Raw genomic sequence first — 17,553 nt, 5'->3', positions numbered from 1 at the left:
GTCCGGAGTGCCGCAGGCGCTGCTGGGAGCCGCCAAGAGCCCTGTCCCGGCCTCTGACACTCCTGCCCCGGCTGGACACCTGCTGCGGCCTGGACCCGAACCAAGAGCCCTGGGCCGGCCGCGCCTCCCCGTGCCTCGCGGACACACCCCCTCCCGCTCGCCGCCTCAGCCCAGCCCGTCCTCAGTCCTTGTGTTCCCTCCCAGCCCAGCGTCCGGTTCTCGTCCCGACCTTGGCCCATAGAGAACGAACCTCACGGGAGGGGGCACCTCTTGATTGGAGAAGAGGGCGGGTTTGCAGACTTTTGGGGTAGATGCACATTCACCTTTTCAAGATTCTAATAAAAATTTGATTCATCAGCCCTGGAGTTCCTTGTTCCGGCTGACGCGCTATCTTTTATCTCCCTCCCGAACCGTATTTCCAAGGGCATTTAAGTAGGGGGCACTCGGAAGCTTCTCTGGGCCCTTCCTTGGAGCTAGACCTGTTGGCCCTGGTTGGATCATGGCTGCAGTCCTGGACTCTGAGATCGACGTGGAAGTTGAGGAGTGCATCATAATGAAAGTGGAAAAAGACTCGGAGTGGGCATCAGAGCCCATTCTGGCGAGATCGGGCAGCACCGAATGTGAGTCCTTTCGTAAATGCTTCCGGCAGTTCTCCTACGAGGACGTGACGGGACCCCACGAAGCTTTCAGTAAACTCTGGGAACTCTGTTGCCGGTGGTTGAAGCCAGAAATGCGGTCCAAGGAGCAGATCCTCGAGCAGCTGGTAATTGAACAGTTTCTCACCATTCTCCCGGAGAAGATTCAGGCTTGGGCACAGAAGCAGTGCCCAGAAAGTGGAGAGGAGGCCGTGGCCCTGGTAGCGCATTTGGAGAAAGAGACCAGAAGACCGAGAAAGAAGGTGAGAGAGGATTTTGAATGAAGGGGATGGAAAGGCAGGCGGGCAGGGCTACCATGCTGGAAGAAGAGCTCGTTATAGAAATAAATGGTACAAAAAAAAAAATCCATACGCTGAATCCTCCCCAAAAGCAGTTTTTCATATTAAATGGAGGAGAGAATATGGCCTGTTTGTTCTAATCCTTGGTATAATGTTTCCACCAAAACTATCTAGACAGTATTAAATAGTTAATGCATCACAGGGTTTGTGTTTGGTGGGAGGGGGAGATGTCATGGGTACCTGAGAATCTTTTCTAATCCTTTACTCTTCCAGCCATTGTCTTGTGAAGTGCACTTAGTGCCATGGTCCTTGGCATTCATCCAGTTTAACTGCCAGACCGTCATTTTTCAGCACCCTTGCATGCTGGTATAGTCATTTTCAACACCCTTTTGTCAACTCATGAAATCCTGCAGTGTTTGCCAGGTTTGTGGTTTCACCTTGCACGGGATGTGTTTAGGAGTTGGTTTTATAAGTTTTCAGTTAACTAGTGTTCAGATTAGTTTGTGTGCACTTGATAGATACAGGGTCTTTGTAGTAATGACCACAACCCCACCCCACCCCACCCCACCCCACGTTCACAAAAAAAAAATGCAATTAAAAAGTGCTCTCCTGTTCCTGAACTCCTATGAGTCCATTTCAGTCCGCAGAGACATCATTCCTTCTCAGTTCTACTGTCCTTTAATGCCCTGGTGTGCAGGTCTTTTCCTCTGCTTTCCATTATGACGTTGACTTTACTTTGCAGGTCAGTGGCCCCCTACCCTCAGAGAAGCAAGCCCCTCCTGGAACTGTGTGGGAAGTAGCTGACTTTGAGCCAGAGCAACTGGAGACCCAGCACAGGGTTGTTCCTCAGGAAGAAGCCGGAAGCCTCCACTCAGGATACCTGGAACAGCTGAGCCAACAAAGAGAGTATAGGCCTTTACCCAAAAATGGTAAGAAGAATTCAGAGTACACCCAGATCAGAGACCGTGTATCCCTACATAGTATCCCAAAGACTATGGCTTGCTCAGTATAAGTACCTTTGATATCCATTTGAAAAATAAATTGAATACTTGTAAAGAAATTTTTCATCTGTTTAAAGAGTCAGGAAGCCGGGCGGTGGTGGCACACGCCTTTAATCCCAGCACTTGGGAGGCAGAGGCAGGCTAGTTCCAGGACAGGAACCAAAAGCTACTGAGAAACCCTGTCTCAATTGATCCTACTGCACGTACTGGCTTTGAGGGAGTCTAGGCAGTTTGGATGCTCACCTTACTAGACCTGGATGGAGGTGGGTGGTCCTTGGACTTCCCACAGGGCAGGGAACCCTGATTGCTCTTTGGGCTGACGAGGGAGGGGGACTTGATTGGGGGAGGGGGAGGGAAATGGGAGGCGGTGGCGGGGAAAAGACAGAAATAATAAATAAATAAATAAATAAATAAATAAATAAATAAGAGTCAGGAATATGTGCTTACCAAAGTAAATTAGGATCATAAAGATGGAAATTAGGGAAACTTAGATTGCCCAGGGCAGCTTTGAATCTGGTCAGTTGTTTTAAAAATCTCCGCTCAACATTAACTTTAATCATGCCACATGTGTATGTGCTCTCAGCTGACCACAGCAACTTGAAAAACTGTTGAGAAATGGAAACAAGATATTTTTATTCCAAAACTTCACTCACAAGATAAAGCATCCCAGAATGCTGTATGAGAGGGAGAAATGGTAAGATTTCCTAAACAAGGGATACCACACCTAACTGGTGTTCAAACAAGGGCAGCATCTAGCTGCCCTCCATATGGATACAAGAAGTCAGATAGAAGGGAGAGAGCTGTCTCCCCAGCCCAGTTACCTTTCCGTCTCCCAAAATGTGTCTTCACTTCACTTCATAGGCTAGCAGAGAGATCTGGAAAGAGCCTGTCTAAAGACTTCATTTATTTCTTGTTTCCCCCCAACACTGTGATCTTGGGCTGAAAGAGGCAAGCAGACCTGAGTTCATAACCCAGCTCTCCTATGTTTTGTTTTTGTGGACTTAGGTTCTTTTTCAAACTTTCTATCCTCTCATCTGTAAAAGAAAAATAGCAAGGTTGTTAATGGGCCATGAAAAATAGCCAGTGCATGCATAATAGTGTTCAATAAATGCTAATTTATTTTCTCCCATAGTGGAAAAAAATATTTTTAAACTTCAGCTATGAGTCGAAACAGCTTTCACTGAAAGAAAAGATTCACAGTGGCTCTCTGCTGTAGCCAACCCTATATAAAAGAATGTGTTGCAAATATTAGTGGACTCTGAATTACCCCGTATTTCTTTGTATCAGAGCTCCCTTTATCATGTGAGTTAGGTGGCTCCAGTAACTTTAAGTGAGAAACTTGGTGTGATAACAAATACCTATTCATCATGTTTCTGGACATTGCCATCCATGGTGATAATTTCAAAAGGATAAAAAAAAGTCTGTTGAAGACTGAGGAAGGAGGACAGAAATTTGAGGGCTGGATATCTCAGAAAGATAATTAACTATGAAGGAATGCGATTTCAGCCATAAACTTTTCAAAAACCATGATGTTTCCAAGAAAATTATTTGGGGACTGATAAGATGACTTAGCAGATAAAAACACTTCCTGCCAAGCCTGATGACCTGAATTCAATACCTATGGTGGAAAGAGAGAACCAATTCCTGAAAGTTTTTGTCCCCAACCTCCACATACAGACCATGGCACCCACATGCAGACAGACAGAAACACACACACACACACACACACACACACACACGAATACACATAATTTTAAGTGATTTTTTTTCTTCTATAGAAAGTCATAGCAAGCTTCTGAGCTCTGCTCACATGTAAATTACTCTTGAAGGTGGGCTCAAAGAAGGAGATAGACCATTGAGATTGCTGTATAAAAAGTTCTCTTTTCTTCTGCACTGAGAAGGTTATTTAAGAGCTGGTTATACCCATTGCTGTACAGTTTGCTGTGTTGGCAGGACTTAGCTGAGAACTAAATTTTAGTTCTTAAACTATTAGTTTATGCTAGGAATGACAAACCGGTAACTTGTACATCAAATAGGACTTGTATATTTTACCTACAAAGAATTTTTTTTTAATTTATTTATTTATTATGTATACAATATACTGTCTGTGTGTATGTCTGCAGGCCAGAAGAGGCACCAGACCTTTGTGAGCCACCATGTGGTTGCTGGGAATTGAACTCAGAACCTTTGGAAGAGCAGGCAATGCTCTTAACCACTGAGCCATCTCTCCAGCCCCCGCTACAAAGAATTTTTCTTTAGGATTTGGAGTTTTTGTTTTTGCTCTTTGTTCTAAAAATTTGATATCTCACAAAAGTCCCAGGTTTCTGGTGTCCTATTTAGGGTTTCTGTTACTGTGATAAAACACCATGACAGAAGCAACTCAGGGAAGAAAGGATTTATTTCACTTCCACTTCCACAACAAAGGAAGTCAGGACAGGAACTCAAACAGGCCAGGAACCTGGAGGCAGGAGCTGATGCAAAGGCTATGGAGGGTGCTGCTTACAGGCTTGCTCATCATGGCTTGCTCAGCCTACTTTCTTATACCATCTATACCCATCTGCCCAGGGGTAACACTATCCACAGTGGGCTGGACCCTCCAAAACAGTAATCAATCAAGAAAACACCCCATGGGCTTGTCACAGGCCAGTGGGGGCAGACAGCATTTTCTCAATATACAGGTTCCCTCTTCTCAAATGACTCTAGCTTGTCAGGTTTAGATAAAAATGAGCCAGCACATCTGGCTTCTCTTGGAAACATCAGAAATGCTGAGTCTTCAAATGTCACAGTCTCATGCTGAAGCACCATCTAGAGCCAAGCATAGGCTGTGCTCTTCAGTGGAGCATGCTCTCTCCAGTTCCCCAGTCCCAGCCTTCTCGTGCACTGTATTACCTGCTTGCTCCAGAAGCATTGAAGCTGTGAGCCCAGCATTAGGATAAGGTAGATTTGGGCATTGCTCTAAACTCATTGAAAAAATCATCCATTCCTATCTGTAGATTTTTATATGTGCTCTCCTTTCTTTCTTTCTTTTTTTTCTTTTCTTTCTTTCTTCTTTCCTTCCTTCCTTTCTTTTTTTGTTTGGAGACAGTGTTTCTCTGTTAGTGTTTTTTTGTGTAACAGACTGTCCTGGAACTCATTTTGTAAACCAGACTGGTCTCAAACTCATGGAGATCCACCTGCCTCTGCCTCCCAAGTGCTGGAATTAAAGGTGTGTGCCACCACTGCCCAACTGTGCTCTCGTTTATTAAAAGGAGAAGCAGCATGAATTAAAGCACCACAATTCAGACTACTGTATACCATAATTGTCTCTTCTCTTTTTCTAGCTCACTCTTCTCTCTGGGTTCCTGTCCCTAGTGATGAATGGAACACTGTAGATCAGGAGGTGACAACCCAGGTAATTTACTCCCAGGTTAATTGTAATTGTCCTCCTCCCTGGCCTTCCTTCTAGGGAATTCAGTCACAGTTATTTCCCATGCTTTTACTAGCCTGCATTGTTTACACTTCTTCCAAAGAGATTTCTCCCTTCATTTCTTTTCCAGAAGAGGTTAGACTCAGTCTTCTCAGTAATGAACTCCTTGCTGGACCAGCTCTCTTACGTTATCGCGTCCTCATTATTTACCGTGTCTTCCACTTACCTCGACACATGACACGTTTCCTCTACTCAGTTCTCTAGGCCTCCTCTGCTTCATCCGCGGCTGTTCCTCATTTAAAGCCTTTGCAGGTGTCTTGGTAGTCACTGGTGTCAGTGTTGTTACAGGAGCCAGTGAAAGATGTCCACACAATGAGAAGCTTGTCCTACAGAAAGAGTGTACATCAGAGTCCCACTCACAGGGATCTCCACCATGAAATCAGGAAGGAAAGTGCAGGGAGCATGGTTTCCCTGGGTAAGCATTCTTATATTTTAATTCCTACTGGTGATAAATAGTTGTAAATGTTAGTGCTTAAAGCAGTAGGTCTCAACCTGTGGGTCATGGCCCCTTTGGCAAACTTTTGTCTCTAGGTATTTGTACTATGACTCATAACAGTAGCAAAATTACAGTTATAAAATAGCAACAAAAATAATTTTATGGTTGGGGGTCACCACAACATGAGAAACTATATTAAAGGGTCACAACACTAGGAAAGTTGAAAAACACTGGCTTAAAGAATCTCCACGGATTGTCTGCTGTAGTTACTTATCTCTTCCCTTTCCTTATTCATGTACTCTTTCCAAAAAGAACATTATAATAGTAGTTACAACACTTAACAGGAGTTGTATATGAATACCATATTTATAGTACAGGAAGTACAAACTTACATTCATCAGCCTAAAGGTCTGTGAAGTCACCAGGTATTACTACAGTTTGTTTTTATTTAACAATAATGACCTCAACAGCTAACGTAGAGCTGCCTAACAAGTGGATCGAAATCTTAAATATTGAATAAAAAGTGATTTAAATCTAGTAACCTTGGTGAATTATTTAAGTAGACAAGTGTGAAGGCTTACATGACCGCTCTAGTGTCACTCTCCAGGCAAGTTTTCAGAGGACTGTCTCCATCTACTTCACAGGAGAGAGAAATAGTATTCATTCATGTGTGAGTTTTAATTCAAATGGCAAAGACTAATGAGTAATATCACAACCAGAATGGGGGGCCGCTCAGTCAGGAAAGTGCTTGGAAGCATGAAGACACAAATTTGGCCCTTAAAGTCCACATTTGAAAAAGTGAGCGGTGGTAAAATGTACTTGTAAACCCATGATGGGGAGGCAGAGACAAGCAGATCCCAAGAGCTCACTAACCAGTCAGCGTAGCCTACCAGGCCAACAGAGGTATACTTGATCCCCTAAAGTATGAAAAAGGTGAACAAGCTAGGGGGATTGCTCAGTTGGTAAAGTGCTTGCTTAAGAACCTGAATTCGAATTCAATCCTCAGTACCCTTGTGTGTGTGTGTGTGAGAGAGAGAGAGAGAGAGAGACAGAGACAGAGACAGAGAGAGAGAGAGACAGAGACAGAGACAGAGACAGAACTAAATGTAGTAGTACATTCATATAATCCTGGTCCTGGAAGTGAGGCAGACACAAGTGGATTCCTAGGATTTGTTGGCAAGCCAACCTAGCCTACTAGGTTAGTTACAAGTCAGTGAGAGAACTTCTCTAAAAATATAAAATAGAAAGCCAGGTGAAATGGCATAGTTTCTAAAACCCAGCTCTCAGAGGCAAAAGCAGCCAGATCTCTGAGTTAAGTTACAGGCCAGCCAGAGCTGCACAGTGAGACCCTGTCTCAAAAAAAAGAGAAGAAAATGACAGTACTTAAGGAATGCCACCTGAGGTTTGCCTCTGACCTCTACACATATATACACACAAGTGCTCCTGCACACACATATACAGGGTTGGACTGTACCTGAAGAACAACACCTGGGGTAATGCTCAGACACACACACACACACACACACACACACACATACACACAGGTTGTTCATGCAGATGTGTACTGATACCAATTTTATAACCAGTGGATATAGAGCATACATTATAAACACTATAATTCTGTACCGCCTGGTGAGTAACTGCTAGCCATACATATGTTTCCATTTTCAGTTTGTGGCTGGAGAGATGGCCTACCAGTTAAAGGTGCTTGCTGCTCTTCAGATGTGTTTGTTACCTAGCACCTACATGGTAGCTCACAGCCATATGTAACTCCAGTTCTAAGAAGGCACTACACATACATGGTATGCATACATAGCATGTGCACGCACACATAAGATTTAAAAAATGAGTCTTTTAAAAAATTTTAAACAAGTGTTAAGTTTATTGCGTTAATTAAAATTCGGTGCAACTAAATTCCTTTGTAGCCATATTTAAGATATTCAGTTGCCATATAGGATGGCACAATTAATACTACACTCATCTTCACAGAAAGTTCTACTAGACAATACTAAATATAATCATTGAAGTTCAGAAATTAGGACCAGTGAGATAACTCAGTGAGTAAAGGTATTTGTTGCTGAGATAAGCAATGGGCGTTCCATCCCAAAACCCACATGGTAGAAAAAGAGAACCAACTTCCAGAAGGTGTCCTCTGACTTCCATATCCATACTGTGGTTCACAGACACTCACATACACACATACATTAATTAATTGAGTCATAAAATAATAAAAATGTAAGTACTGAGATTATAAAATAAACAATATAATAAATGGATAAAGGCAAATCAATAATTATCTTTTGTTAAAAAAACAAATTTTTAAAAAATTACCAGTATAAAATATCACAGCATTGCCAGGCAGTGATGGAACACAGCTTTAACCCCAGCACTCAGGAGGCAGAGGCAGGCAGATCTCTGTGACTTCGGGGCCATCCTGGTCTAAAGAGTGAGTTCCAGGACAGCCAGGGCTACACAGAGAAACCCTTTCTAAAAAAATGATATGTATCACAAAATTAACAAGGTGGTCCTCAAAAATTATCAGGCACCCTATTGTCTGCTTTGAGTCACTCATGAAATATGCCATTAGTGAAGAGGGACTATACTTTGAGAATTCCAGTTTAGCCTATCTCCTTTAGTATACAATTTCATATGAAACAACCCAGGCCCAGAGACACCACCTGCCCCAATCTTTTGTTGTAGATTGTAGATTAATTCGTTATGTACTAAATATGGGCTGTAGATATTTGGGTCTGCATGATATCTTAGTTAAAGTTAGTGTAGAAAAATTTACATTTTTTTCTTAGAAATGAGACTTTAGAAACAGTCAGCCCATCCTCCTACATGGCAGTACTTGACCAAAACTATGCCAAAGGCTCCCTGCCATGGTTCCTGCTCTGGCCACTCATTCACTGCTTTGCCTTCCTAGAACTTCTGAGTACTTGAGCCTATGTGCCTCCTCTTCTACTTCTCTCACATAAGAAGTAAAGAACAAGTCTCCATCCCCAGTGCTTCTCAGAAAGGGTGTGATTTGATGGGCTTCTCTAGGAAAATCCTGCAAACTTTCTGTGTGTGCTATGTGAAAAAGAAAGCTAAAGTCCTTTGCATACATACTGGATACTGTGTGGAAAACTGTTCACTAGTCTTTGAACAGATGGTGTTATTCCTCAGGATAAAGTGAGGTTAAAAAACTTGCCCTCCAGCCTGGTGGTTGTGGTGCACACCTTTAATCCCAACACTCAGAAGGCAGACGCAAGCAGATCTCTGTGAGTTGGAGGCCAGCCTGGTCTACAGAGCTAGTTCTGGGACAGCCAGGACTACACAAAGAAATCCTGTCTCGAAAAAAAAAAAAATGAAAGGAAACTTTCCCCCCCACCAAAAAGTGAAACAAGCAGTGATTCAGCAGTGTGACTGAGATTCCCATTGGAGACACTTGCTCTTCTCAAGACTTAGAGCAGCAGGCACAATTTGTTTCATGTTCTTACTGTTTTTATTACATTGATAAGATGGGCTTGTTTGGAGTCTTGGTGTAGGAGGTCCTTCTGTTTGTGTGTTGCTTTCATTGGTAAATCAATAAAGAAACTGCTTGGCCTGATAGAGCAGAACTTAGGTAGGCAGAGAAGACAGAACTGAATTCTGGGAGGAAGAAAGCAGAGTCAGAGAGCTGCCATGGAGCTGCCAGGTAAGCCATGACCTCGTGGTGACATACAGATTAATAGAAATGGGTTAAATCAAGGTGTGAGAGTTAGCCAATAAGAGGCTAGAGATAATGGGCCAGGCAGTAATTTAATTAATATAATTTCTGTGTGATTTTGCGGGTGTAAGCTAGCCGGGCAACTAGGACAAAAAGCAGACCCTCTTTCCATCAACAGAGTTTTTTAGTTAATGAAATGATTTATTTATTTTCAGTATTCACTAAACATATATCTGTACCAATTAAAAGTGAACTCTCAGTCATGTGATGGTGGCACACACCTTTAATCATAGCACTTGAGAGGCAGAGGCAGGTGGATCTCTGTGAGTTCGATGTCAGCCTGGTCTACAGAACAAACTCCAGGACAGTCAGGGCTTTCGGGGGGGAGAGGGTGAACTCATTGATTATTTTTCCACTTCATGAAAAAGAAAATAGATTGTAGTTTCTTTGGTATAGAGAAAGGCGTTTGATATGACTCAGACCCTGAAGCTAAATTATAAGGTTTATCTTCCCTCCTCTTAATCTCTTTAAGCAAAACGGTTTCACATTGTTTATTTGATATATCAAAGTTTTTGTTTGAATATTTGTTTCTTCTGCCAAATTTTTCCAAACTTTTATTGTATAATTGGCAAATGAAACTTTATAAAATTAAGATGTGAAATTTTATTATTTTATATACATTATGCAGTGATGGCCTCAATTAACACACTATACCTCACATAGTTAACTGGAAGAATACTTAAAATCTACTCTCAGCTAGTGACAAATCTGAAGTACACTATTGTAAGCTATGGGCATCACTAGATCCCAGAATGTATCCTGTATATAGCTACAATTCGTTCTTTATATGTGCCTGTATTGCCTACCTCAAACTGTGCAGAAACCAGTAGAAACCACTGTTGTATTCCTATATATATTGGGGTTTTTTTAAGATTCTATTTAAAGCTCAGATAGTATGATAATTGTCTTTCACTATCTGGCTTTTTTCACATGATGTAATACACTCTGAGTCCAGGATATCTAAAAATTTTAGATATAGAACTCATTCTTTCTATAGTTTTCTTTTCTTTTTTCCATTTTATAGATTTTCACATATCCTTTATTATTACTTTTATTTTGTGTGTATGAGTATTTTGCCTACGTGTATGCCTATGCAGCACCTGTGTGTCTAGTGCTCACTCAGGGAGGATAGAAGAGAGCATCAGATACCCTGGAACTGTAATTATAGGCAGTTGTGAGCTACCTTGTAGGTGCTAAGAATCAAATCCAGGTCCTCTGGAAGAGTAGCCAATGTTGTTAACCACTGAGCCATTTTCAAATATTCTTTATTCATCCATTGATAAAAATTTTTTGTTTATGCCATAATTTTCCTTAGGTTTGTAAATTATGTTCCAGTGAATTCCAGAGTGCTGGTGCCTCAGCTGTAATTTGGCTTCCTTTACAAATATATACAGAAGTGAGAGAGCTAGGGTACATGACAGTTGTCCCAAGTAATTTTTCAAGTCCATTTTTCAAGTTACATCCATACTGTTTTCCACAATGGCTGGATGAGTATACATTCCCACCAACAGTACATAGGGTTCATTTTCTATACATCTTTACCAGCACTTACTATCTTATCTTCTTGATGCTAACCATTCTAGCAGATGTGAAGTCTACTCATTATGATTTTGATTTGCTCTTTTCTGTTAATTAATGATGTTGAGTGCCTTCTCATGCACTTGTTGGTCATTTGCACATCAGATTCTTTGTCCATTTTTTATCAACTGTTTTTCTATGAATTATATGGTTCCTTGTACATTTTAAATTTCAACCTTTTACAACATATATGGTTATAAGTATTTTCCCTAGACTGCAGGCTGTTTCTTTACTTTGTTGATTATTTTTCTTGCTATGCTAAAGCTTTTATTGCCTCTTTCGTTGTTATAGCAAAAAAAAAAAATTTCCAAGACTAGGGTCAATTACCTTTTTCCCTATGCTTTCTTTCTTCTAGGACTTTCATGGTTGCAGGTCCTATGTTTAGGTCTCATGTATATACATGCATGTGGGGGAGTACAGGGTGTTTGTGTACATATAAAGGCCAGTGGCCAATGTCTGGTATCTTCTTCTGTTGTCTTCCTCCATACTTTTTGAGGCATGGTCTCTCACTTGCCTGTTGCCATGTTCCTTGCAATGATGGTCATGGACTCTAACCCTCTGTGTTGGTGTTCATCGTGCTGGAGTAGTAGCTGAGAGCTTATATCCTGGAGATCCTTCTGCTGGGATTGCAAGCACATATCAACAAGCCTGCCTTTTTCATGGATGCTGGGGATCAGATCCAGGTCCTTGTGATTATATAGGAAACACTTTACCAACTGAGCATCCTCTCCAGCCCCACGAGCATTTAATGCATTTCAAGTTAACTCTTGCAAGTAGTATAAGATAGTAGTAGTTCAGTTTTACTCTTGTACATGTAGATACTCAGTTTTCTTAGCACCATTCATTGAACATACTTTCCTCTTCCCTTATCAAAGATTAGTTGACCATATGTGGATGGATTTATTTCAGGGCTGTCTATTCAAGTTTACTTTCTTTGTTTTATGGCAATACCAGACTTTGTAATTAATATAGCTTAATACAGATTCTTTACTTCACTAATAGCCCCAGTTGTGTATTGTGTGCATGTATGCATGGGTGTGTGCATGTGTGTGTGTGTGTGTGTGTTGGGGCACATATATAAGTAAAATTAACAAATACTAAGTTAGCTGTGGTGACTCTGGGACTACACCCTAGCACTCGGGAGATTGAGGCAGAAGGATTGTTAGGAATTTGAAGCCATCAGTGAGTTTCAGGCTAGCCTAATCTACAGTGTGATATAGTGTCATCTAAAAGAAAGAGTCAAAACTAGAGAAATATGTCTTACTGTTGAGAGTATTCCTGAAAGAATTAACTAGATAAAAGCAGTATATACATGAGAGTAAGATAGCATTTCTAAATTTCTGTGCTTAAAGACATCATGTAAATAACTACAGTGTGCATGGTCCTGGCTGAGGAATGCTGAACTGTAAACAAAGAGTCCAGGAGATGTTTCAACAGGAGATTGGGGTGTGTAATAATGACATCTGTGCCTACTGTAAAACATGTTTCTCTTAACTGTAGGAGGCACTGTGTCTACATCTAACAAGATAGCCCAGTTGGAACAGAGAAAGGAACCATGGACTGTAGGTCTACATTCCTCAAAAAAGAAGAATAATGTTCTGACAAGCAACTACATCAAAGAGAAATCAGTGCATGCGGTTCAAGTCCCAGCAAGGAATTCAGGGAAAGTGTGGCGAGAACAGCAACAGTGGGGTTTAGAAGATGAAAAAATTGCAGGTGTACACTGGAGCTATGAGGAAACCAAGACTTTTCTTGCAATTCTCAAGGAATCTCGCTTTTATGAAACACTCCAGGCTTGTCCCCGAAATAGCCAGGTATATGGTGCTGTGGCTGAATGGTTGCGAGAATGTGGCTTCCTTCGAACACCAGAGCAGTGCCGGACCAAGTTCAAAAGTCTTCAGAAAAGTTATCGAAAAGTGAGAAATGGCCACATGCTAGAACCCTGTGCCTTCTTTGAGGACATGGATGCCTTGTTAAACCCTGCAGCCCATACTTCATCTACTGATAAGACAAAGGCCGTGATCTCTCTCCCCAGACTAAAGAGCATTGGCATTGGTGCTAAAGAACAGGTCAGTTTGGTGGAGGAGGAGGAAGAAGGCGCTGAAGACTCGGATGGTGATGAAGTGGGCATTGAGTTTATACGCAAGTCTGAAATTCCTTCTGCCCCTGTCTTGTTTCAAAACCTAAGTGGTAAGAATTATGCTGTTTTTTTTTTCTTGGTGTGAAGATAGAAGTGTTTCCTGTGGAGAAAGTAGTAGATTAGACTAATCCTGGGGAGGGTTATCGCACTCGATGCTGCTTTCACTATGATATTGCCCCACAACTAAAAGGGCACTTAGGTGTTTGTTGCTGTCCCTAGCACAGCCTGAGTAACAACTCTGAGAAGCCTGCAAGCTCTTATTCAAGTTAGAGCTAAGCATGCATTTAAATATTCGGTGGTCAGGGTATAGAGATGACTCAGTGGCTAAGAGCACAGGCTTCTCTTACAGAGGATCCACGTCCAGTTTCCAGCATTCACATAGTAGCTCATAACCATTTGTAGCTCCAGTTCCAGTGAATCCAACACTCTCTTCTGGCCTCTGGGCACCAGACACACAGACTTTCATATATACACATATCATAAATCATATTTATTATATACCTTCCTATGGAAGGGATATCATAAATCATATTTATTATACCTTCCTGTGGGAGGAAGGTAAGTGGAGCTAAAGAGTTCAAGTGTCTAATATTATTTGAGGATTAGTATAACCAGTTGTGTTAGTTTGTAATAGATGAAGGATATCTTATTAGTTCATACAGTATGGCCAGTTACAAAACAGTGTAAAGGAGAAGAGGAAATGAAATACAAACTTTATTCTGTCCAATTTAAAAGGCAAGAAAGAAGAGTAAACAGAACACAAAGCAATGAGTCACATAAAAGTAATAGGAAGAGCCAGGCCTGGTGGCACACCAGCTATAACCCCAGAACATGGGAAACAGAAACAGCAAGAGTTTGAAGCCAGCCTGAACCATATAGCAAAGCCCCTTCTCTAAATAAATAAATACAGAAACATATGTCTTGGTTACTTTTCTGTTAATCTAAAGAGTTTGTTGGGGCTCACAGTTCCAGAGGATTAGAGTCCATGACCAGCATGGCAGGGAACATGGCAGCAGGCAAGCAGTCTTGGTGCTGGAGTAGTAGCTGTGAGCTTACATTTTTATCAGCCAGTAGAAAAGGGGGGAGAGACAGAGAAAGAGAGAGAACTCTAAACAGGAAAGGTGTGAACTTCTGGAATCTCAAAGCTTTCCCCCAACAAAGCCATACCTCCTAACCCTTCCCAAACAGTTCCACTAACCATGGGGAAATTCTTATTCAAACTGCCATATCCTACTTCCTGGCCCCCCATAGGCTTGTTGCCATATAATAAAATGCATTTAGTCCCCATAATCTTTCAGTCTCAAAAGTATTTAAAAGTCCAGAGTCTCTTCTGAGAGTCAAGGCAGTCTCTTAATTGGAACAAACTGCAAAAAAAAAAAAAGCATGTTACATACTTCCAACATAGAATACCACAGAATATATATTACCATTCTTAAAGGAGGAATGGGAGCATAGTGAGGAAATACTGTACCAACGCAAGACCAAAACCCAACAGGGCAAACCCCTAGTCTTGTAGTTCTGTGTCCGATGCTAAAAGCCTTTGATGACTTTTCCCTTCCATCTTTGCTAACTGGAAACACTTCTCTTTTTTTGAGCTGGTATCATTCCCTATAAGCAGCTCTCCCTGGCAGACATCCCATGACTTTGGTACCTCCAACATCCTGGGGTCTCTAACACAATCCAGTCTTCACTTTCACAGCTTCACAAAGTGACTTTTCTGCACCTACATACAAGGACTCCCCTGCCATATGCCTGTCCCTAATGGCTTTCCTTAACTGGGGAGGAAGATTCACAGCCCCTTTACTACTATATCTTTCATGACTCAAAAGATAGAATCCTGTGGCTGAAGTTGCCAAATACTACTGCAAGCTTGGGGTGGAATCTGGACCTCCTTAAATTATATTTGCATAAGTTTTGATTTATTGCTTTCATTTGTTCATAAGCTTTCCTTTGTTTCAGAAGCAGAAAAATCCTTGGCATTTCCTTTTAACGAGCTGGAAGCTTAGCTGAATGGGGTGTTGTCCTGAGGACACTATTCTTTATTCCATTTCACATCAGGCCTGTCTTTAAAGTTCTCATCTCTTAGAACGCAAGACTTGGCTCCAGCATTAAATTTCCTGTTGCTTTTCTTCTCCTCAGATTGTACAGTTTGTATTTCTTTTTGCTCTGCTTGCTCCTTTTCATCATAGACCCACATAAAAGTGATTACTAGTAATCACATGATACAGTAAGTATTAGGCTACCCTGAAATCTCTGCCAATACATACTCCAAAACTCTTCAGTTAGCCTTACACAGATTCTTAAGACAAGGGCAAAAAGCAGCCACATTTTTGCAAAAATATCATAATAATGGTTTCTAGCTCAATGGTCTCTAGCTAATAATTGTTCCCCTCTAAAACCTCCTGAGTATACAAGCCTCCATGGTATACATAGCTGTCAACACACCACTGTCTTCCATGTTCTTACTAGAATAGCCCATTAAACCTCACTTACAGCATTCAACCACTTCCCTAGTCCAAAGTTTTTCACATTTCTTCAAAAAACTACACGGTCAGACCTATCACATCAGTACCCTGTTCCGAGACTAATCTGGCTTAGTTCCATCAACTGGGATCCAGGCATTCTCTGTGGGAGTCTATGGGAGCCATTCTCATTCTGATAGAAATAAATGTAAATATATCACTAATTACAAATTCACTGAACCAAGATTAACACATTACCAAAAAAAAACTACACACCCCTCATCATAGGAGATGAACCATCTATAGAAGACAGGTATTAAAGTAAAAGAAGATTAGGCCTGCTGCTGCTAACCTATAATCCCAGCACTCAGGACCTGGCAGGATTGTAAGTTTGAGACCAACTTGAACTACACAGTGAGATCTTGTTCAGAAAAAAAAAAAAAAAAGAAAGAAAGAAAAGAAAAGATGCACGATACGAACCTACTTTTGAATATTTGGAGACCAAAACACACAGAATTAAACAGCCAGCTAATAACTCTTTGACAGTAGCTGCATCATGTAACAATACTGGGTTTCAATTTTCCCCTGTGGAATATATGAATAAGAACTCACAGGGTTGTTACTGGTGTTCAGCAGGACATAACAGGTAAAGGTACTCTTAAAAGGCTAAAATGCATCACTCTTATTATTGATGTCTTTCCTAGTTCATTGTAATAAAGGTGATAAGTTCATCAATAAAATGGAAAACTAAATCAGGCTAGGAAAGCCGGAAGTGTGTTCATGAGGATATGTGCCTAAAATAAGCAGATCTGCTGACAAATGGAAGGATCGTCATACCTACACAGGTGTTTACAAATCTGAAAACAGGAGGATAAGGCTCTTGGGTATGGTCTCAAGTGTAGGAGTTTATTGATGGAACTGGAAGTATCCAGTAAATACTGAGGCTAGCAACTACTTTTTCCAAAACAAAAAGCATGTTTAACAAACTACTAAGAAAAGTTGTATTCTGCTGTCTGTGCCATACAGATTATACTCTGTCTCAAATTAGAAGATTAGATGAGTTATCAGACTTAGAACTACTTGGACATGACTCTGATTCTCAAGGAAAACTAGTAAAAGAATTAGTAGGAGATTTCAGGCAGTTCTTTTGGGGTTGTAATCCAGTGTTCTGAATGAACTACATGGAAAAGACACTCTAGGTGGCTAAGTGCTTCAGTTAGTCTCCATAGCAGTGGCAGTGTGGAAGACCACTTCCTCTTCCAATTAAACTGCTGCTTTTGGGATTTGCCTATTCATTTGAAATCAATATCTGTACAACTTGAGTCTTTGTAACTAGAAACACGGCATCTCACTTTTTCTAGTTAATCTTTGAATAAAGAATTACAGATTTTTTAAACATAGACGTTACCGTGTTTTACAAAGTTTGTTTCTGTATATTCCATATTTCCTGTTGCTATTTTAAGACTTTAATTATAATTTTCTTTGTCCTTGAGAAGTTCATAGATGTATGCAATGAAATATAATCATATCCACCTCCATTTCCTTCCAACCCCCCCCAACTCACCATCCAAACTTCATGTATTTCTTAACTACCCATCATTTATTTATGAACACACTAAATCCAGTAGGTGTTCCCCATGCGTATGTGGGTATGGGGCCATCCCATGAAGCATGGGTAACATACCAGTAGGAACACTCAAAAAAGAATAGTTCTGCCAGAAGTTGTCAAGTGCTACACACACACACACACACACACACACACACACACACACACATGCATACACA

At 41.1% G+C, this 17,553-nt stretch overlaps 1 protein-coding gene across 1 annotated transcript in view; it reads left to right on the top strand.

Moving 5' to 3' along the window:
- Positions 1-499: 499 nt before the first annotated feature.
- The window catches only part of Zkscan2 (zinc finger with KRAB and SCAN domains 2), a 26,594-nt gene continuing 9,540 nt past the window's right edge, over positions 500-17,553 (top strand). The window contains exons 1-5 of the mRNA XM_026781436.1: positions 500-898; positions 1,677-1,863; positions 5,256-5,326; positions 5,690-5,816; positions 12,667-13,356. Coding sequence (XP_026637237.1) covers positions 500-898; positions 1,677-1,863; positions 5,256-5,326; positions 5,690-5,816; positions 12,667-13,356 — 1,474 coding nt within the window. The remainder of the gene's footprint in view (positions 899-1,676; positions 1,864-5,255; positions 5,327-5,689; positions 5,817-12,666; positions 13,357-17,553) is intronic.

Source organism: Microtus ochrogaster, chromosome 8 (genome assembly GCF_000317375.1).
Source record: "Microtus ochrogaster isolate Prairie Vole_2 chromosome 8, MicOch1.0, whole genome shotgun sequence".
Lineage (NCBI taxonomy): Eukaryota > Metazoa > Chordata > Mammalia > Rodentia > Cricetidae > Microtus > Microtus ochrogaster.
This window is presented reverse-complemented; position numbering and strand designations above follow the sequence as displayed.